This window comes from Phodopus roborovskii, unplaced genomic scaffold, assembly GCF_943737965.1.
Source record: "Phodopus roborovskii unplaced genomic scaffold, PHOROB, whole genome shotgun sequence".
Classification (NCBI taxonomy): Eukaryota; Metazoa; Chordata; class Mammalia; order Rodentia; family Cricetidae; genus Phodopus; species Phodopus roborovskii.
In genome coordinates, this window is record NW_026125052.1 from 2,223,892 (window position 1) to 2,246,805 (window position 22,914).

At 39.7% G+C, this 22,914-nt stretch overlaps 1 protein-coding gene across 8 annotated transcripts in view; it reads left to right on the forward strand.

The window, feature by feature from the left end:
* Nucleotides 1-22,914, forward strand: part of Bcas3 (BCAS3 microtubule associated cell migration factor) — a 465,957-nt gene that overhangs the window by 161,524 nt on the left and 281,519 nt on the right. For 4 of the 8 annotated variants that reach the window (XM_051185484.1, XM_051185424.1, XM_051185742.1 and 1 more), the window contains exons 16-17: nucleotides 8,241-8,391; nucleotides 19,900-19,944. In XM_051185484.1, coding sequence (XP_051041441.1) covers nucleotides 8,241-8,391; nucleotides 19,900-19,944 — 196 coding nt within the window. The remainder of the gene's footprint in view (nucleotides 1-8,240; nucleotides 8,392-19,899; nucleotides 19,945-22,914) is intronic. The other 4 variants (XM_051185643.1, XM_051185564.1, XM_051185889.1 and 1 more) reach the window with 1 other exon arrangement.

The following is a 22,914-nucleotide window of genomic DNA, read 5'->3' on the forward strand; positions in this document are numbered from 1 at the left end:
CCATATGCTAGACTCCCATCCCAACCAAAAGCAACCCATATGCTAGAAATCCTGTTTGCACCGGATACTTTAAAAAGTATATGTGTCTTTAAAGGATTTTATTTGGTTTTGATTAGATAATGGCTGCGAGTTAGTTGAGGAAGCTTTCATGTTAAGTTAGACCCCGAGAAAGAGCTGAGCAGGGTTTTTAGCTTTGCAGAGCCCAAAGTCCAGTGATTATTTTAGAACAATCTACCATTGCCTTCTTTTTGACAGAGTCAAGAAGTCAACTTTTCAATTCCAAAATTAACTTAAAACTCATTTGCTGCTTTATACTCATCAGATCCGTGGTGGGATATTAAAAGCAGGCTGAAAGTTTGGTTTTCTGTGGAATGAAAAATGTGCATAGGCAAAGGCTCTCTAGAACTCCTTAAGCAGCTTTCCTTTGGAAATGGGTAGACATGAAGATGTTTGGGTGAAGTCTTAGAGTAGGGGAGTGTTGAGAGAAGGATAGAGATCACAGGAGTATTTGAGGAGAGAACATTTCTACAAATCTGTCTTTTGTGGAATGCCAGGGACCCACTTTGAGTTCAGATTTGAGGGTACCCTTGTTATTTTCATTTCCAGATACATACAATTGCTTATTGGGGGGGGGGTGAGAGGCAGAGCCCCTGAACTTTGGCAGATTCCTTTAGTTTGCAGGGATTGATGAAAACAGACTGATTAACAGAGGAGCCAGTCTGGTTTACTGAGTCATGTACTGTGTCTGTGGAGAGCCGTGTTAACAGCCAGCCTAATGCCTGAGGTGTGTAAGGGCTGTGTGTCTGAAGAACACTGCAGATGACTGCAGACCTCCTAACTGTTCTGTCCTACAGGCACCACTAATTTGTTCTTGGAAATGAATCTTAACCTTTATGTGCCTGTTTGTCCCCGGATCCCTGGTGACAATTCCAGACACCCCGCTGTTTCCTTCCTCACAGTTTTCTTACTTAAGGAATCTTGCCATTGACCACCTGTACCTTGTACTTCCCCGTGAGTCACATATCAGGTATCCTTCATATCATATCTTTACATTACAGTTCATAACAATGGCAAAATTACAGTTCTGAAATAGCAATGGAGTAATTTTATGGTTGGGGGAATATATTGTTAAAGGGTCTCAGCATTAGGAAGGTTGAGAACCACTTTGTTAACCGTAATGAAGTATTTTGTCTCCCACTATGAAGCTCCCTTGCAGGTGATTTCTGAGTCGTAACTGCTGAATGTTATTTCTGTGGTTTTCTTTTCCTTGCTCCACAGTGTTATAGAGCAGTAAAGAGAATCATGGGAGAAGGATGTCCATTCGTTCGTTCATTTCCTTTCACTTGCACTGAAGAAGCCCACGCACACAGTGTGCTGATAGCCGCTCTAGCATTCGGCAGAATGTGAAGTGCTCAGCGGTTTCAGGGTCTTGCTTCCCTTAGAAATGTCTCGTGCTTGGCAGTTGGCCAGGTTTGCATGTTCTCACATCTCTGCATCCAGAAGCCAGGAATCCAGTCCTGGCAGCTTCTGCACAGAGGGTAAAGATAAACCAGAGAGGAGCCCGGTTTCCCCCACATTACCTGGGAGTTGCTGCTGATGGCTTTTCCACAAATGTCCTGGTTTGTCAAAGCCCAGTAAATCTTGGAAAGTTTATTTTCCTTGTAGCATCTGTGTTTTATAATGGGTCTTTTAATTTGTTTTTACTTTGTCTGCAGGGATTTCTTTTGTCCGGAGTTTTCAGACTCTTGGCTTTTTTCCCCCCCTTTCCTGTGGAAGTGAGTCGGTTAATGATGACTGGTTTGGGAATATGACTCTGCAAAGCTGACCTGGCACACCGCTCCTCCAGAGCAGTCACAAAGCACACTGCTTTTTTCTCTGTCAGTTTTCCTCCTCAACTTAATCTGTTTCCCTCAGAGTTTTTGTAGTATCAAATGTTTGGGGAGATGATATTTGGAACAATGATAAGTAAGGATGCAGTTTGAAGAATGGATGGTGCCCAGGTCACCTGGAGCACAGCATCCTGTTCTTTATGTGCAGGTGGCAGGAGCAATGAAGGTGTCTTTTCAGAGATGGAAATTTGTCTCTGGTGAGAGGTCTAGTCCTGAAGCCGGCTATCCTGTTTCAGTTCACACTGTAACAGTGACAGTAAACACAACGGAAAACAGACTGAACCAAGGGGTCATAGCTTTCTGTGTGAAGAGACGTTTTTAGAATTCATATCTTTAAATGTTATTCTAGTCCAAAATAGAATTTCTGCTTTAATTTATTGAGAAACCATCCTAGTGAAATTTGGAATCCTTCCCCCCCCCCCCATACACATACACCATGAGAAGCCCATGTAGATGGAGAGGGGTTACCCTCTAAGGGATCAAAGCTCTGGTGGATTTAGATAAAGACCCAAAAGTCTGAAGGCTTATGCAAGTTTATCTATAAAGACTAAGCCCAAAAAACAGGGATGAGAGTCTTAGCAGAGCTCGTTTTCTCATGAGATCTTGGGACTTCCTCTGTCTGGTTGTGTCAGAAATGCTGTGAGAACACCCATTCTCGTGGCATTTGTCACTTTCAGGTCTTATGTCAGCTGGAATTCATGTGTGAAATGTTTTATAGATCTTCAGGCTTCAGGAAGCCTCCCACTAAAGCTGCAATTAGACAGTGTCTGTTCTGTCTGTTCTACTCGGGTGATACTAAAAAGCAAAGTACAGACGGGAGCTGTGTTGCTGTGACACATTCATGCAGGGGCCATCCTCTAGGATTTCTCTAGGTCCCCATTTTCTAAACTATTCCTGAGAGTTGGCACCATGAAAGGCTAGGGTAGACCAAATCCATGTCCACAGACAGAACATGGAATATCTTTGTGCTCAGCCTCACTGTACTGCAAAGAGACAGGAACCTAGCCTTGGTTAACTGCAGAGAAGCATCCACATACATGTTGCTACTGGCACCAAGTTGAGGCTGCTTGTCCACATCAATGTGAGTCTGAGCAGGGTAGAAATCAGGACTCCATCACTTGCTGTTTCATCCTCCCCTTTTATTTGAGACATGGTCTCATTACATAACCCATGTTGGCCTTGAACTCCTGCCTCATCCTCTGAGCTGCTGAGATTTTGACTTGGACTTCCAGATTTGAAGTACTTTTCTGAAAGATTTGGAGATTCCCTCCAAAATATTTTTCCCTGCTATTGCAGGGATTCACCCCCCACTTCTCAAAAATAGCTTAATTATTTTGGCAAATGCTTTTTGAACTGTACATCACTGTGTCTGCTACTGAAATTTCTTGTCTGTGCTGTCTCTTGTTTTGCTAACCCCTGATATCATCATTCATGCTTCTTTCTTGTCACCCTTTGCTTTCTATTAGAGAAGCAAACTCCTGTATGTGCAAAATGTATGTGATTCATCTTCCTTTTTAAGTTGTCCTTTATAACAATAACGGTAACTCCTTCTCCCTGTCTCTGAGCTGTTTTTCAGATGTCACTTGTAACGTGTTTTTCCCATCATCTGTTCGTTTTCCTCCTTCCCTCCACCGCCATGTTAGGAACACACTGAATGTCTCTTGGACTTGCTGGTCAAGACTGAGCAGAGGGTGTGTGCGATACACTGTAATCTAACAAATAACGCTTGCCTAAAGGTCAGAATGCAGAGCTGAGCCAGTAGTTAGCCATAGAGGACAGGCAGCTGTGGCTTAGATTACAAACAGTATATCAGTACAGGTGTGACCCCAGCCAGCCTCAAACTGAGTCATTAAAGAAGAGGTGCTGAGACACACCTTGGCTCCCTTGTTAGTGTCTTCTCTGCTTATAATGTCATTTCCACACCTGTCACTATCATTTCCTGTCTGGGGTCCCTTTACCTAACACTTGGCTTCTCCACTTGTGCAGTCTTTCCTGGTCCATTCATTCGTTAGTTTGTATGTTCCTTTTTACCTAGTTTAAATCTCATTCATTTGCATATACACACAGATGGGGGTGTAGGTTATCCGAAGGAACACAGCGTACCTCCTTTGACATGGTGTCTCTCATTGGCCTAGAACTCACCAGTTAGTTTAGAATCACCACTGTGTTTTAGGAATCGTTGTCTCTACTTCTCCTTGCTGAGATTACAAGCCCTGCCATTCACTCACCACCTTTTTCATGGTTTTGTGGGATTGAACTGTGTTCTTCGTATTTTGAAGCTCTGTGTAGAGCTACTTCCTAAGTCCAAGAAAATGTAAAATTTCTGTGTGTTTAAAGGGGACTGGGTAAGCAGGGTTTTATTTATTTTTGTGTATAAGTGTTTTCTCCTCATATATGTCTGTGTACCATGTATGTGTCTGGTACCCATGGAGGTCAGGAGTGGGCTTCGGGTCATATGACTCTAGAGTTACAGTTGGTTGTTAACCACCTTGTGGCCATGCTAACACTCAGGGCTATGCAAAACTTCCTCATCTTCATGCATTTGCCTGTGCATTGTTTCCTACTTGGTTGTTTTTGCTTAGAAGCTGTTGGGTGTCTGTTAGCTTTTGGAGTTCAATCCTTGGTATTTGAATTCTCATTCCTAGCCCCAAGAAGGTTGTAGGTATTTGACAGGAATTACATCCACTTTGATTCGGGAAGCAGGACATTTTAATGATCTGATTTTTGTTTTTGTTTTTCAAGACAGGGTTTCTCTGTGATTTCGGAGGCTGTCCTGAAACTAGCTCTTGTAGACCAGGCTGGTCTCGAACTCACAGAGATCTGCTTGCCTCTGCCTCCTGAGTACTGGGATTAAAGGCGTGTGCCACCACCGCCCAGCTGATACTGAATTTTTTAAACCATAAGCATAAGATTACTTTTCCAATTTTTTGTTCCTTTCCAAATTTGTTTTCTCCGCATTTTTTACTTTTCTTTTTTCCTTGTTTGCTGTATTTGGAATTATAGACCCTAGGCAAGCATTCTACCACTGAACTACTTCCCAACCTGCAGCTTTCGTTTTATAAATCTTTCTGCTCTTGAACTAAATTTATTCCTTTCCTAAATTTATTCTATTTCTCTACCTCCCTCCCCTCTCCTCTCCCCCCCCCTTTCCCATCTTCGTTTCTATTTTGTGATAATGATAGTGGTCCAGGCTTTTTTGAACTCAATATGTAGCTAAGAATGGCTTTAAGCTTTCTGATCCTCCAAGTGCTGGGATCACAGGCATGTGTACCTTATCTGGTTTAAGTGGTGCTAGGATCAAACATATGTATTGCTAGGCAAATACTCTGCCAGTTGATCTCCATCCCCAGCCCCAAGGTGTTTTTAATAGCTATTATAAATAGGATTTTTGGGTAATGTGTTGATTTCTAATCAGGCAGTATACTTGGTTATTATATATAACAGAATTGGGGTTGGAGAGATTGCTTAGTGGTTAAGAGCACTGACTGCTTTTCCAGAGGACCTGGGTTCAATCCCCAGCACCCACATGGCAGTTAGCAACTGTCTGTTAGTCCAGTTCCTGACACTCATGTCAAAATACCAATGTACACAAAATATAGTAAAATTACATTTAAAAAACAGTATTACTGAACTTTTATAGAACATATTTACCCTTTCTTTTAAGTTATGCTTGGCTCAGATATAGCTCTGGTATAGTGCTTGCTTGCCTAGTGGACATGTATGGGATCTCCAGAGAGATTTGATTAAAAGGGGAGCTATATTTATACACTTTTTGCCAGAACTAGTAGTATGTAACACAGACACTACCCTGTTAACACAAAACAAGTGTAAAGTCTACATAACCTACTTTACACACTCTGGTTACAGTGTCACAGACAGAGACTGCAGTTTGAGGACGAAAGGATACTATAAACACTTGTCTAGGCTCAGGAGTTTCTAGGACCTTCCACACTGTTGTGTGGTGGTCCTGTATCCTAGAGAGAAAGTGAAGCTGCAGAGACATGGCCAGCTAAAGCACTGCATTGGGAGCATCTTAGTGAATCTTAGGGACTCACCTCTCTCTTTTTCACTATTTGTCTTTGTTTTATTTCTTGTTGTAGAGTCTGTGCTAGACAAGTGCTCTATCACTATAGCACATTCTCAGCTCAAATATCTTATCAGTAGTGTTCAATGAGCTCAACATCTTATGTTTGCTTGATGAAGAAATTTTGTTAGTATGTACTGCTCCTTCTAGGCCTGGTAGCATAGGACACACTTGTAATGGCTGTGCTAGGGAGGCTGAAGCAGGAGGACCTTGAGTTAGAGGCCAGCTTTGGGAAGTGTTGGGAAGAAGGGAGGGAAGGAAAACAAGAGGGTTGGAAGGGAAGGAAGGAAGGTTGGCTGGTTGGTTGGTTGGTTGGTTGGTCACTAGGGATCTTAAAAGGGAAATAAGCTTCCCTCCCACTTTGTTGCACCTTTCAGAAGTGTTTCGAGACTTCTGCTCCTGCAATGGCACCCCTGCACTCACCTTTCCTTTATGGTATCCTTCAGGCCTTGCCTTTCCCTGCTCTCTCACTCGTTATCTAACTAAGTCACCTCCCATGCGGTCTATTTCTAAATAATTGTCCCCACATGTCGTTATCTTCAGTTCTAGACAGTTAGCACTGAATCATTCTGGGTCCTGTCAGCTTTGTGGTACAGAGGGATCCCAGCCCCCACAGCACGGTGTCTTAGGCTGAGGCACTCACCAGGTCTGTGCTCACTAGCTGACAAATGTATGTGACATACACAGATCCTGCATTTTATTAGCTTGTGACATATTAATGTTGGATCCTCATTTCAGTACAAGTATACTCATCTGATAATGAATTGTCAGCTATTGTCTGTATTGACCTTGAGAATATAAGTCACTCTGAGTGACCCAAGAATGAAAAAGGTTTCTTCTTTTATTATTCTTCATTTTTCTGTAACATTCTTTGTTCTTGTATGTATAATATTGTCTGGTTAATTGATCAGGCTAATACATTTTGTGTGTGTTCTGACTGGTGTCTGTTGTATCCCAGCAATAGGTGTGAATAGCTTCTACTGGCTCTAATGAAATTGGAATTTGTTAGTATGGGGAGTTAGAGATTGTTGTGCTTGGGTTTCTTATCTGCCCTACCTTAGCTTAATGTGTTAATTCCAGGCAGCGATATAAACACTGTGTCCTTGAGATGCAGCATTTCCTTAGTCATGTCCTGCTTTGGATGTCACCATCTTCCTGATGGAGTTTAGAAGATGCCATTCTTACCTTTCAGAGCTACAGGGCAAGTTTGAGGATTGGTAACAGTCATCATTGGCCTCTTGGCCTAACTGCACAATACACAAACAAGGTCATGCCTATCAGTTCTAATGAGAAACTGAAATTGTAGCATACCACAGGGTGCTTGTACACTGGTGCATTGACATGTCTCTTAGTGGTGCTCATTACATTGGAACTTCAAATTTTCTGCAGTTTTTCCCCCAAGACCATGCTTTTGTTTTACAGTTCATTGAATCTGTAGATGTGGATCCTTAGGTAGAGAAAACTATCCACACTTCTCATGTTGATCAAAAGATTCAACTCAATAGCCATTAAAGGCCAAGCGGCTTCTTTTAGACATTCTTAAAAGTACAGTAAATTCTATTATCAGAACAGGCAAGGATGAGTAGAAAACCACAGTACTTTAAAACATAAGAATTCTGGGGGCTATGAGATCTGTTAACTTGCTGACACACGAGTGTGAAAACCTGAGTTTGGATCTCTAGCACACATGTAAAAAGCCCTGTCCAGCAGCCCAGATGGGTAATCCCAGTGTTGGGGGCTGTTTTAGCTGATTCAGTCCAAGACCCCATCTTATACTAACCTGGAGCCATTGAAGAAGATGCCTGGCGTTGACATTTTTGTGTGTGTGTGTGTATGTGTGTGTGTGTGTGTGTGTGTGTGTGTATGTTTGTATACATCCATGCACATACCTGTGTGCTCATGCACACCCAGAAAGTGAAAAACAAAGTCCATGTACAATCTTTAAGACTGTCACTAATGTCACTGTTGACATTTCTGTGACCTGATTGTGTTGGTTTCTTCCAGTGCCTATGGACTTTAATTACACTTGCATCAATTTCCTTTAAATTTTATCTTATTTACTTACTATTTGCATGTATGTGGAGATCAGATGACAGCTTATAGGACAGCTTATAGGGTTTGGAAACCACTCAGGTTGTTGGGCTCTGGAACAAGTCCCTTTCCCCACTGAGTCATTCCCCCAGCCCTTGATATCTTTCTTAAATGAAAACCTTTCAGAGGGAGGGATGTTTCCATCAGTGACCCTTTGGTTTGCCTTTCTCTTGTAGGGAAGCTAAACAGCCAAGATTCTTACAATAACTTCACCAACAACAACCCTGGGAACCCCCGGCTTTCTCCTCTCCCCAGCCTGATGGTAGTGACGCCTCTTGCACAAATCAAACAGCCAATGACATTGGGCACCATCACCAAACGAACAGGGTAAGATCTCAAGCTTGATGCTGTTTCCACATCCGCATTAGAGGGTGGGGTGAATAAAAATGGATCCTGCTTTTTTTTTTCTTTGTGTGTTTTTGATTATGTCCTTCATTTCCAGCCCACAAGAGACGGAGTTAGTACAAATTCAGAGCGCACACAAGCATGCTCACACACAGTCATATACACACACCCATAGTAAGAAACAAAGCAGTGACAAGTTGTGAAAACTGGTACCAGCTAATGAAAAACAGACTTCTCTACACTCTCTCACTTTCTGCTTCTGGCATTGTCTAGTTGTACAGTTTGATTTTCTTGGCTCTTGCCAACATGATTGGCTTTTAAACACAACACCCACATTTTGACAGATGTGAATATTAACAAAAGTTTTCTAAATGAGATTATATTTTAGTAAGTTTAGGAAATTCACCCACTTGTGTGGATTTATTACACCATCATGTTTACATTGCTAATCTATTGTTTCTGGTGGGATAATGAACTATTACATATAGCTGGAAACCAGCTCTAAGACTTGGATCCTAACATTTTTGGAGACTTCATAATGTTCTTGAATTCTTTTTGGTGCTCATTTTAGATGTCAACTATCCGTTTGGACTATAAACTAATGGATTTTGTGCCTGTAAATGAACTACTATGTGTCTGATATATTAGATATTCAATTTTATGATGACAATGACCATCCATTTTGTACTACTAAATTTGGTCTTCTGTAGTCATTTCCATAGCCAAGTTACTTGTTTTACTCAATGCATAATCCTAGTATTTAACTGGATTAGAAATGGAACAAACTGTATATTAAAATTCCATATTAAAATAGTTAGAGAAAGCCTTGTCTTGGCCTAAAATAGTTGTGAGGGTCTCCCCCATGGGGGGAAAATAGATTAAGTTATCTGGCCACTGTGCTAATATAAATTTTGTGCTAATATAAATGTGCTTGGAGAAGTCACTTTTCTTAGGGAAAAACAAAAACAAAAAACCTCAAGGTTCCTGGATTATTCTGACAATTTTAAATGTTACATGAATTAACCTTCAACCTAGGTAACATGGCATTCAAATGTAAGGTGGACCTATTGACAGAAGCAGGCTGAGTGTGAAACATAATTAGGGGAATAAAAGACAAAAATCCTGAAAACCTAATTCCCAAATCACAGCTTATTATACCATTCTTTGACCTGTATATCATTTAATGTAGCTCTTTTTGTTCAGTAGAAGTGCAAGTTTAAATGGTGTTTACTTTCTTTTATACTAAAGACAGGGTGACTGAAAAGGCCATGAATTTTGAAGGTTTAATGTCCTGGACTTATTGCTAGTTGATTTTTCCCCCCACTGTGCACCAGTGTATTTTCTGAGTTCTTAGTCTTGAGCCAAAATTGTAAAGGTTTTTTGTTTTGTTTTGTTTTATGTTTTGTTTCTGCATTGCTGAAGTTGGCGTGAATGTAATTGTATGTTTTTCATGCCAGCACTGTGTAATTCTATAAAGTACTTAAGATTTTTGTCTTTCCTGAATCTAAGTGAAAGCATCTTTAAAAATGTCCCTCTGATTCAATTGTGCATTCAGAGTGAGGGGAATATATGAGAAGATGGTACAGACGGTTCCCAGGGACATGAGAACAAACGCCAGTGGTATTTGTTTGTGACATTCCTATTTCTTGATTTTAACACATTGTGTCCAGTACGGAGACTTTAACTTTGATTTTGATGCAAATGTGTTAAATACACGAGGAGAGGATGTTAGAGTTTATGCATCTAGGTGGGATGTATATTTCCTTTTCTCTGTATTTCAAAATTTCCTAATGACACCACTTTCCCACCCTCTGCTGGTACAGAAACAGGTATATAAGCTGTTAGCATTGGAGATCTCCTGCGAACTTCAATGAATTTTCCATGTCCTTGTCTTTTAAAAATTTGTGAGGCTGTGGAGATTGCTTGGTGGTTAAGAACACGGCTGCTTTTCCAAAGGACGTGATAAATTCCTAGCACCCACATTCGCAGATTTGTACTGCCATTTGTGACTCTGGTCTTGGAGTACCCAGCAACCTCTTGTGACTTCTGTGGGCACTTCCCTCACATGTGGGCAAAACACCCACACACATATATATAGGTGTGGTAGCATACATCTTTAACTCCAGCACTGAGAGGAAGAAGATCTCTGTGCGTTCTAGGACAGCCAGGGGTATGCAGAGAGACCCTGTCTCCAAAAAATAAATAAATAAATAAATAAAATAAAAAACAAAGGATAGTAAACAAAAAAAAAAGATGCTTAAAATTCTCATATTTATAGAGTATAAATGCTGGGTGCATTATCATGAGTGTTTTTTATTGTTACCACTGCAGTCAGGACTCCGAGCAAGCAAACAAAGAACTCTACCATTCAGCTATAGCCCTGGCCTTGTGCTCCCTCTTACATATGATTTAATACTTATTGATGAATACATTGGGAATTTGAAATTTTACTTGCTTTAAAACTAACATTAGTAAATGTCGTAGTCACTGTTTTTTATTGCTGTCAAGTGACAACCATGACCAAGGCAACTCTTATAAAAGAAAGCATTTACTAGGGGGCTTGCTTACAGTTTCAGAGGGTTAGTTCTTGATCAGCCATGGCCTGGAGGGTGATCACAAGCAGGCTGTCAGCAGAAGTAGCTGAGAGCTCTATATCCTGATCGGCAAGGAGAGAGCCATGCAGAGCTTGGCCTGGGCTTTTGAGTGCTCCAAACCCATCTGCAGTGACACACCTGTTCCATCAAGGGACCCTTTCAAAACAGTTCTCCAACTGGGGGCCAAGCATGCAAACATATGAGACTGATGGTTCGAATTCAGTAAAAGATGCTTGCATTTTCCAACAGGCTCAGTACTTCATCAGTTTTTAGGTCCTGTTGTATTTTTTTTTAAAAAGATTTATTTATTTATTATATATATAGTGTTCTGTCTGCATGTATACCTGCACACCAGAAGAACATACCAGATCTCATTATACATGGTTGTGAACCACCGTGCGGTTGCTGGGAATTGAACTCAGGACCTGTGGAAGAGCAGCCAGTGCTCTTAACTGCTGAGCCATCTCTTAGCCTCTTTATGTTTCATGGTTTAAATACCTTTAAGAATGTGTTATCAGAGCCAGGCGGTGGTGCTGCACACCTTTAACCCTAGCACTCGGGGAGGTAGAGGCCAGCCTGTTCTACAGAGATAGTTCCGGGACAGCTAGGGTTGTTATATAGAGAAACTCTGTCTCAAAAACAAAACAAAACAAAAGAATATGCAATTGTTGGGTGTTGTGACAAAGTAAATTACTTTTGTCTCAAAATGAGCCCTTAGTTCTAATATTTTTGACCTGGTTTCAGGTTCAGCAAAATAGTGGCGTCTAGTGACAAGAATTCTTCTATATCTAAGCCTCTCAAATGTAAAAGATGCTAACTTTGTCATTGACATTCTTTCATGCATGGCACTTTCCTAGTTTTTTTCTGAATGAAAACCCTAACCCTGGGGGAAGAAGCATTCTCTTCCCTGAAGGGCCACAAGAAAGTCGCAAAAGGAGAATTTTATTCACTGCTTTTAGTAAGAACAAAGAACAAATATTTGTTGTCTATAATGAAGTCTCTACTTCTATGACAGGGTATTACAGGTTGACTTTAGTTTTTGATGGTGACAGCTGACATAGTGACTGATAAACAGCTTGATTGTAGTTTATATCTGACCATTTCTGGATTGCAAGTTAGTTCACTTAAGACACTTTTTTTAAAAATTTCTTTTGCCCCCCACTCCCGTTAAATAAATAATTAATCTATCTCTATTTATTCATTTTTGATAGTTTCTTGTTAATTGTCCCAGGCTGGCCTTGAGCTTTGGATACTGTTAATTCAGTAATGAATTCAGAGGTTACAAATCGCCACCATCATTACAACTACTCTTTAAGAAAAAAAAAATGTGAAGCTGGGTAGTGGTGGCTCACATATTTAATCCCAATACTCAAGGGGAGGCAGAGGCAGGTGAATCTAGTTCCAGGCCAGCATGGACCACAGAGTGAGTTCCAGGATGGCCAGGGCTACACAGAGAAACCCTGCCTCGACAAGAAAACAGACATACAAAAAGCTGTATATATCCGTGTATGGAAACATCAGAATCATGGGTGCCAAAGGAAGGTCCCCTGAGCCGCAGTTACAGGTGGTTGAGAACTGTTCCTCTGCTGGGCATTGAGCTAGTAGTTGAATGCTCTCTTAACTGCTGAGCCATCTCTCCAGCTCTACAAATACTCTTTTTTGTTTGTTTGTTTATTTATTTGTTCTCTGTGTACCAGCTTTAGCTGTCCTATAACTTGCTTTGTAGAGCATACCTGGCTGGAACTCACAAAGATTTACCTGCCTCCACCTCTGGAGTCCTGGGATTAAAGATATGTGCCACCACTGCCTGGCCATCACAGCTACATTCTATGCCACTTTTGACATGTTTATTAAATGTACTCAGAAATTGCTATTTTAAAATATTTGTCTTTAATTTTTTTTAATTCATTAAAATGTGTCAGAAATAATATTTGGTTTGTTAGAATATTATATTTTCTGGCTAGTCTTGGTGGTGCATGTTTGTAATCTTAATCCCAGAAGGAGAGTCTCAAGTTCAAAGTTAGCCCAGGCAGGTTGGTTATGCCCTGTTTCCAAAGGGATAATGAGTCAAGAGGGCAGCCTGGATGTCTGGTCTATCATATGTGAGGCCCTCAGTTCAGCCCCAGCTCCACCACTGAGCAGAGAAGCTGGAAATTGAGTTTTCTCAGGTTGTCCCAGGCTGGTCTGAAGTTCAGGACCAGACATTGTTTCATCCATTAGATTTCATGTTATTAGCATTCATTCTATTGAAACATTTTCAAAACTGGCACCAATACTCAACACTGCAGCTAGCTATTTAACCTTAATTATTTATGTTCTATTTTGTTTCATTTGCTGGGAAATTTGGTTTTCTAAAGAAGGTAACCAATGTAATAAGCAAGAAAAGTTTTCTTTTCCCAGGTATTCTCAGTCTTAAAATGTTGTGTTATCCACACCTTTCTTAGTGCTTTTAAAATGCAATTGACAAGGAGTGATTCCCATGGATGATTTAGAAAGAGGACACAGAACTCACCCATTTCAGACATGCAAATGCCATAGCTATCCAGGTAGACCTGGTACTATATCTTGTTGTTAGGCAGAGCAGCTGCCATTTGTCTCATGTTGTTGGTATTCTGTGCAAAGGCATAAAATACCCATAGAGTGTTAGAATTTCATCACAGAACTGTGAAGATTGCCTAGGACTCAAGAGTTCAGACATCTTCTTTGAGATACAAACCTCAGCTTAATTCTTCAGGCTACAATATGTGTCTTCACCATGCTTAACATCTGCCCTCTTATTTTTACAAATATATGTCTGTGAAAGCCTGTGCAGTGTTGGGACCATCTGTCTCACTCCTCTGCACACATGAGTCCAGTACATCTACAAATGGCAGAAGACAGCTGTATTTACACCTTCCTGTTGATACCTTGAAGCATCCCTTGGAGGAAAGAGGGCCTCTGATGGCAACAGCTGCTGCTTAGCTTGCATGCTGAGTTTGGATGAGGGCAAAGGAAGTGCTAGGAATTATTTGGCTTCAGCGATCACTCATGTAAACAGAGTCCATTTTCTATTGGTCTGGTACAGGAGGGCTGGAAAGCCCCTCTTACCACATTGTAATAATAGAGAGATAAAGAAGACCTTCAGCTCAGTGGGAGAGCCCTTGCTTTGCACATGTGAGGCTATGGGTTTCGTTCTCAGCACTTCAAGGAAGTAGTAAGGAAGGGTGGAGGCAGGGAGGGAAAAAAGGCTCTCCATTGAAAGGGAAACAAAAATAAGGATTGTTCTGTCTTTTAGAGATTAGGTTTCTGTAGTAGAATTTATTAGCAGCATTTCACAGTCATTGGTTCAATTGAATCTAAAGAGAATAATTTTCAATACTAAGTAATAGCTAATTTGCCATTTATTTTATGTGCTTTAAATAAATCTAGGTTGATTTTATGGACACAAGAGAACAGTTTATGCTAGAATGAGGTTACCCAGTTTCATGGGAACAAAGGCTATAAGAAAGATAATGAAGTTACTTCCTTACTCATAGCTGGTTGGAACCAACTGGAAGTGAATAGAAGTGACATTCGTTCTGTGTTCTAGAATTTTCTCTCTCATCTTCACATGTGTTCATTTCTTGAAATTTTGGGCCCTATCCTTTTAAAACAGAGAGTCATATAGCCCTGGCTTCTCATGTGGGCACCTGTGCTTATTGTCAATGCTCTATGTAAGTTTCCTCATAGGAAAGGGATTCCCATGTGGATATATGCATTCCCCGTAGTTCTTTGATCTTGTTGCCTCATTTAAGCCTGACTCACTGTGAATCCCTGCTAAGCCATACTTAGTAAACAGGTGTGTGTTTCTCACAGCCATTGAAGCACTTAATGGCATTTTATTTGAATGGCTACAGCTGATATTTTTAAAACAAAGTTGTCATTGGTTCTTGTTTCAGAGTAGATGACATTTTCACAATAATAAAAGTCCATTTCCTATTTTAATTCAGTTCAACTCCATTCACCTTGACTTATACAGACTTTCATCTCAGCTGCAAACCCTATAGACTAACTTCAGAGAATTAAGAAGGAAAGATTTGGAAAAAGACCCCTGTACATGGTAATTTGGCACCTTCTGTCTCTGCCTTTTGTAACCATTAGTTTGTATAGTAGAACTCTGAGGGTTTGGTTCCAGATATCACATAATCGAGAGTGCATTTTCATTTGAGTGTGTACGCTTTTGTCTACATGTGTAATATATTTACCATAGTTTGAGTTTCTAGTTTTTGCGCCAAATAAGTAGAGTACTTAAACCATACCATAGTTTATTGCATTTTGCTGTAAATCTGCAGATTTTTTATTTGAAAGACGTCTACTATATACCATATTGAAAGTCAGCGGGCATAGCAGTTGACAGAAGTTTGACATTATTTATGCTATGCTAGTCTCTCTTCTGACGCATATGGAAGAACTTCAACATTATCTATGTTTTTCTAATGAAAATCTTTTACATCTTGAGTTTGTAATTTAAAATGGCATGCCAAATATGTCTCAAATTAGTCAGCTGTCTGTTTCGGCTTCAGTTTGTCCTACGGATCAGCAGATTGAAAACCACCAGTGCTGTAGCTGCCTGGTAGGGAACAGTTAGAATTGGATTAATGAACAAATTAAAAGTTGGAAATGACATGAGGGCTAATTTACAGCAATGGGGGAGGAAATGGAGTTCACATCATTTGCTTAAGAGAAGGTGCATATAGTGGCAGCAGAGCCTTTAGAATTAATTAATTTAAAAATATATAATCTCACTTAAGTATTACACACACACACACATACACACAGCGCTGTAGCCTTTTCTCTTTTTACAGTTCTCATCTCTATGGACTTGTTCTGATCCCTGCGCTTTGGTTGGTCACAGAACTTGATCAGCTAAAGAACAGGATTGATGGAGTCTGCTTATGGAATTTATCTTTTAAATTCCAGATTCTTCTTTAGCTCTGGAGAGGGATGCAGTTTGGGCAGGCTGATACACTGTGTAGTCTCAGCACCCAGGAGGCTGAGGCAGAAGAACCACTCATTCTAGGACCCCCTTCCTCCAAACCAATTGATTGAACAGATTTAAGAGTAAACCTTACCACTAGAATCAGGTTATAGAGGTTTAAGTATGTTCACACAAGATGCTCTGGAATTCAGAGTCACAGGTAGCCGTGAGCCACTCTGAGAGCTGGGAACTGAACCCAGTTCCCCAGGAAGTATAGTGAGTGCTCTAACCACTGAACCACCTGTTCAAAGTTCTATTCATTACTGTTTTGTGAAATTATCTGAGAATTCATTTGAGAATTAATGGCCAGGTAATTTCATATCAGTTTATAAGGAATTACATAATATTCTAATAGACATCTAGAATTTGATTTCTATGGCTTATTTCACTTAGCTATTGTCCTCCAGATTCAACCACATTGCTGCAACTAAGAAGTTTTTCTTTTTTTTTTTTTTTTTTTTTTTTTTTTTTTTTTTAGTTTTGTTTTTAATTAATTTGTATTTTATGTGCATTGGTGTTTTGTCTGCTTGTATGTCTGAATGAGGGTATCAGATGCCCTGGAACTGGAACAGGAGTTACAGATAGTTGTGGGTGCTGGGAATTGAACCTGGGTCTTCTGGAAGAGCAGTCAGTGCTTTTAACTTCTGAGCCATCTCTCCAGTCCAAGAGGATTTCTTTAATTTTTGTATAGGTGTGTGTGTGTGTGTGTGTGTGTGTGTGTGTGTGTGCGTGCATGTATGCATGTATGAGTGCGTGTGTGTGTTTGTGAGGGCCTATATGTGTCAGATACATTTTTGATTTTCTGAGACAGAGTTTTTCTGTTCTGGAAGTCACTCCGTAAACCAGGCTTGTCTTGAACTTAGAGAGATCTACCTGCCTTTGCCTCCTCAGTGCTAGGATTAAAGGTATGCACCCCCATTGCTCATCTACATTGCTGGATTTTTAGTTCAGTGAGTAGATAATTTTTTGTTACATTTTAAAATTGAAGTTCAGGCCAACAGGAGCGTAGTCATAACACAGGGGGCAGGTTTTATGTGGTGGGTTTGTTAATCCTGCTAAAACTTACAGTGATGTGTGAATTCTTCAGATCCATCCCTAGTAATCTGAGTTCACTCCTTAAGACAGCCTGTCTTTACTTTACCCCGCGCTCACACTCACACAGTCTCTCTTTCTGCCGTCCCTTCCTTCACCCCACTTTAGTAGGAAGCTACAGCTGTGGGCTTTCAGTGTCGGGTGTGTGAGGACAGTCATAGGTGAAGACAGCTGGATCATGGGCCTGGACTTTGTGACTTCATATTTTCATTCTTTTGCTACTGAAGAAAGATTAAGCAGGAGCATTTCAAAAGAGCAGCTGACGCTACCCTCAGTCAGTAGTGGTGTGAGTCACTGTTCTTCTTTGGAGTTGGTAGACCTTTCACATGTGCATGGCAGAGGTCCAATCTGCCAGACCAGGCAAGAGTGGGCAAATGTGAGTTGGATGCATGCCAAGTCTACATACCAACCCAGGTTCTCACCCTGTGCCCCAGCCCTCCTCCTTTCTGTGGAGCGTTTGGCCAGTGGATCACTTCTGGATGGAGGTACAACAACTTTTAACTAAAGCAGCCAGGCCACATTGTGAGTCGTGACCCTGTCGTCTGTAGAGATGCCTGTGCTGCTGCTGACTAAGAGCCTCTTTGCTTGGTGTCACCATGGTATGATGGGGCCAGTATATGACTGGTGGCATTAGTAACATGATGTAACTTTCTGGAAAGAAATCAAGGGGTGTTGTTTGTTTTTTGTTTTGTTTTGTTTTTTTGTTTGTTTTTTTTAGGTTTACTTTTCGTTTGTTGTGGTGAAGTGTGTTTCTTGGTTATAAATCAGGACACTTAAAATCTAGTAGGAAAGTATTTTCTTTCTCTATAGGTGGAAATGTTGGGGTCTTACTTTAGTTAGTGGGTTTTTATTGTTAGTTTTTAAACCCAGAGACAGATAGATTTTGTTCCATTTTTGATTGTTGTTTTTTTAAGCCAATGGAGAAGTATTTTGCATATAGAGGACTGAGTAGACAGTTTCAATACAGACTTCCAAGTTCTTTACCCTGCAAATATCTGTGTGTCTATGAATATTCAGGTATTCAGTGTCCCTGTCAATAATCAGAAATCAGCTGTATGTTGAAACTTGAGCACAGCTAGAGGACTGTTCATAGGCCCTGCAGTGTACACACTGGGGCTTCATGAGGCTATTTCTAAATGCCAGCATTTCTAACAGACTCATTTAGAGTAGTGGAATATTTGGGGTATTGTTATAATAACTGAAATGAAAGGTGAGTACTGTCTTCCAACAAAATAACCTTCATTTCTGAAGTATTTCTGGCTTCTGGCATTTAGAAATGGTGTTACCCTCTTTTTTTTTTTTTTTTTTTTTTTTTTTTTTTTGCTAATTGATGTACAGGGTCCTTATGCTGTGGAGACATTGGGCAGTTCAAATGTCTTCTTCAAAGTACAGAATGAACTCTTGTGAGTGACATAAGAGTTCTGATGTAATCAGTAAATCTTGAAGTCAAGTAGATGTGATCAGATTTTTTTCCTTCAGTGTCTTATAATGGAGAAAAATTTGGGCCACATGGCCTAACTAAGCAGCATTTTGGAAATGCAACTACTTAGATTCCCAGCCTGGTCTTTGATGTAAAAAAGTGTGTTTACTCTGCCCTATAGCAGAATGCCGGCATCATGGTTATGCAATGTTGAGAAATAGTGAAGTGTCTTACAAACAAAAAACTGCATTCATTCACTTGGTCTTTCAATCTTGTTTTTATGCATTGTTTTGTGCAAATTAATAATAATGTTCTGTGGGTCACAGAGGAAAATGATGGAAGCCCCCGCCCCGACCCTTTGTCTCTTTTCCTGCATTTACTGCTCATGTCTCTTTAGTCTGTCTTTGTGTTTATTGCATTCTGAACCCCAGAATCATGCTCACTATTGTGAGGACATTTTGCTCAACCTTTAATTTGTTCTGGAATGTGCTCTGTTTGCTTGGAAATTAATGCTAATTACCAGGATTATCTTTTTCCTTAATGTTCTAGTCTCCAATTTTGAAAAAGGAAATAACCATGGCTTACTAATGTGTCCCCTTCAATTTCTTATGCCTTCCAAATGTCAGATGCCATATTAAATTTTTTAAAATGTAATTATATTACCAAGTCTTATTTGTGCACAGCATGCCTTAAATACTGGGAACTGAATTTTAAGCAGAAATAAGTATATCATTGAATTCTGACTTCGTGTCCCTATGGTATTTCAGACATGCAACCATAGCTACAGTTGAGTGTCGTCTACCATTGCCACTTGCAGGCAGGTGAGGAGGCTGTGTTCTTGTACTAATTTCCCTGAATGGAACCAGAAGTAGAAATCCTTCCATCGTTTTTGCCAGTGACCCACAGAACAACATACAGTCCAGCTTACCACAGACGAGCAGCTTGAGAACTGTAAGGCTGAGAGACAGCAACGGGGAGCACAATCACTGTCATGCCAGAGTCCAGTCATCTTTAGCTAAGACTGAATATTTTGTGTCTCGTGTAGTAATTGTTCTTCTTCATCTGATTATCCCATTTAATTTGCACTTTGTGTTCAAGGGCTCCAGCAGTGAATTTTATTTTAAATTAGAAGTGCTGCAGGGGTACTCCAGAAAAGGGGGAGAAATAGAAAAAATTCAAATCTGCATTTCTATGAAAACTAAGGGCCTTGTCTCTGTACCTCACATATTTATTGGTTCTATCACAGCATATGTGGCAGAATTGCTAATGATTATCAATTTTGAGTTATTTTTATCATGCTCTATAACAGTACAATATACATGTATTTACTAATGTTGAATGAGTTTTCCTCTAATTTTTTGTACATTTTCCCCCCCTTTTCCACCAAGGCCTTATCTCTTTGGAGCGGGGTGTTTTTCCATAAAAGCTCCATGGTGAGTTCCTGTTCAGTCCCGCATGCCTAATTCATTTGCTGTACTCTCAAAAAGTAACTGTTTATACTTTGTTTTCAGTTGCATGGCCCAATCACAGATAGATGCACCAAGTTACTTGTCAAATAGATATGAATGTTGATATTTAAACCTTTAAAAAGTAGTTCCTTTCGTTTTACTTGAGTCCTTCAAAACACTTTTTTCTATCTACAAAAAAACCAGACTTGTTTTGCTTTTGTTACTTTTTCCTTTAAACAAGGCAGAAGGGTTCTCTCACCAGGATGGTAAATAATATGAGGAAGGTCTAACCCCAAGTAGAGTGCTTTGAATATGAAGTTCCTTATTTATCATGTTTAATACTAGAGAATAGAGGTTGCTTTTAAGTACATTAAGGGCAAAGCTGCAGTGTGTTTTATTTGGTCCCAAAAAGACTGTGTTGAACTCTGTTTTGAATAGATTAGGTATTTTTAAGGAGCTGCAAAAAAAAAAAAAAAAGTCAAAGAATACATATTTCTGATAAAGACCCCCCCCCCCCATGACACCGTGTTGAACCATATCATCTTAAGGCATAATAACCACAGAAAAGAAAGAGTGTGTTTCATATCTTCACTTGACAGTGTCAGTCAGAATGTGTTGTTAAGGATCTGATATAAAATGCTTTAAGCTGCCTTGCTCTTACATACCATGGAGTCATCTGTTTCCTTTTTCCCTCATATATGTAGTGAAATCAGCATTAGCAACTGTTCTGTGTGTTCATTGTGAGGATTAAAAGAGTTTGTAATGTATGAATGCATTGCAGTACATTGATGACAGTGGTACCTAGTGTAACTGCTGTGGACTGCCCCTTCCAAGCTGGGGTGAACACTCTGTCTGAAAAGATACTTCTTAAAATTAGACCATGTGCTTTACCTCCGCACAGGCTCTCATTACATAGGCCTTTATAGACCTCATGCCTCAGCTCCCTGAGTGCTATGACCTGAGAGAGGTGCCAACACGCCAAGCTGTTCTTAGTTCTTAAGAACCCGTAAGGCAAAAGGAAGTTTTGAGAAATATAAGGTATTTATGAACTTTGTTAAATTAGAACTTTGTTTAAATTCTTCACATTTTTCTGGTCCTCATAACTGCTGCTAAGATTTGTTCATTGTGTCCTGTTATATTTTGAGCAGTGTCTTATCTGGGCATGTGTTACATGCATGGAATTGTAGCACCCAGGAGGCAGAGGCGGTAGGACAGCAAGTTTAAGTTCAGCTTGGATGTGTAATAAGATTCTGTCTTTTAAAGCTGGCTATTGTTTCATGGAACATTTTCAGGGTTCCTGTGGCCTGGGAATGGAAGTTTTCACTATCATATAGGGCTGGGTAATAGAAGGCGAATCTTCATCAAATATCCACCTTGAAAGTACAGCATAGGACTGAGTGAACAAAACTGTTCTTAACAAAATCAGAATATACAGAGACAAATCTGTTGATTTTTCTTTTTGTAAATCAGATTTCTTCTCAAAACTAGTAAGATGCATGGATTCTCTTGACTTAGAGGGAACAGGGCATTTTACATGCCACATTCAAAATATGATGAAATGTCTTTGTGTACTAAATGTGGAATTAAATTCCATTTGAGGATAAATTCCTCATTCCAAGTACAAAGCAAAGAGTTTTAGCATGTTAATAAAGATTGAAGTTTTGACATGCAACTAAGGATGGACTAACAAATGTTATATGTTAAATAAGAAAAGTCCATTCCCCCAACAGCTTATGTGTTCCTCACATTTAAGCAAAAGCACTTGTCAACCAGAAATGATTTGAGGTTGAAACAAGATTAAAAGAGCCAGATTAAAGAAAGGGATCTATGAAATATAGTCGACTTCTAAATCACTGCCTGTCTTCCAGAAGACTGCTTTGTGGTTTGTTTGATGCCATCGTTAGCTCACAAGAAACTCGTTTTTAGTCACTTACACTAGACTGAAAGGTCCTCCTTTTAAATGCGTTACATTACCAGCGTGCATGTTTTTTCCATTAAGATCTTAATGAAACCTCAAATTAAGGCAGCAAAATGAATATAGATTTGACAAGTTCTTCCATGTTGTTTATGAGAGCCGCTTTGTTTCCGCAGCATTTGCTGTTTTTCCATGATACTTAGCATTCAACTTGAGAATGTTTTTATTTACTGCTCTAAAATAAAACATCATGCTAAATAAGTGTGTTTATAGTACTTTCAGTTAGGGTAATATATATATATATGTTGGGTGAACATGAAATCTTTTAGCTTCTTTTAAAATGTAAATTTCTTATAATTTTCAAAAATTAGTTTTGGGTTACAACATTTGTATTTAGTTAAGTGTTTTCTTTCCTTTTTTTTTTTTTTTTTTTTTTTTTTTTTGCTTTTGATATGTCACAGTTCACACTAATTCTTTATTCTTCAGTAAATTAATACAGTTTCAGATGAGACCATTTAGAAACAGCATTTTTCTCCTTTGATATCATAGCAAGCTGGGAATGAAATGGTACAGCCTTTCTTTGACAGCAGCAGCCAATCTAGGCAATCCAGTACTTTCCAGGTTGTATGTTAGTTGTTTTGAGAGACCATACGAATTTTTGTTGTTGATTTGTTGAGACCAAATCCATCCCATATTGTAGCCTATTCTGTCCTGGAATTACTGTGTAGCCCAGGCTGGCCTTAAAGTTTTGAAAATCCTCTTGTCTCAGCCTAGTGTAACACTTACTATGGAATTTTAATTTTCGCATTGACAATATTGTATTAGTGTGCATGTGGAACTGGGTTTTACCTTCTATTTCCAAAAAGATTTCCAAAAGTTGTATGTATGTATATGTAGCAAACAGTCATGCTTATGTGTCTGGGAAAATATCCCTTATTCATAAATTGTCTCTGTATTATTTACAGTCACCTTTGAAAATGAAGTAAAATTACCTGGCGGTGGTGGCCCATGCCTTTAATCTCAGCACTAGCATCCACTGT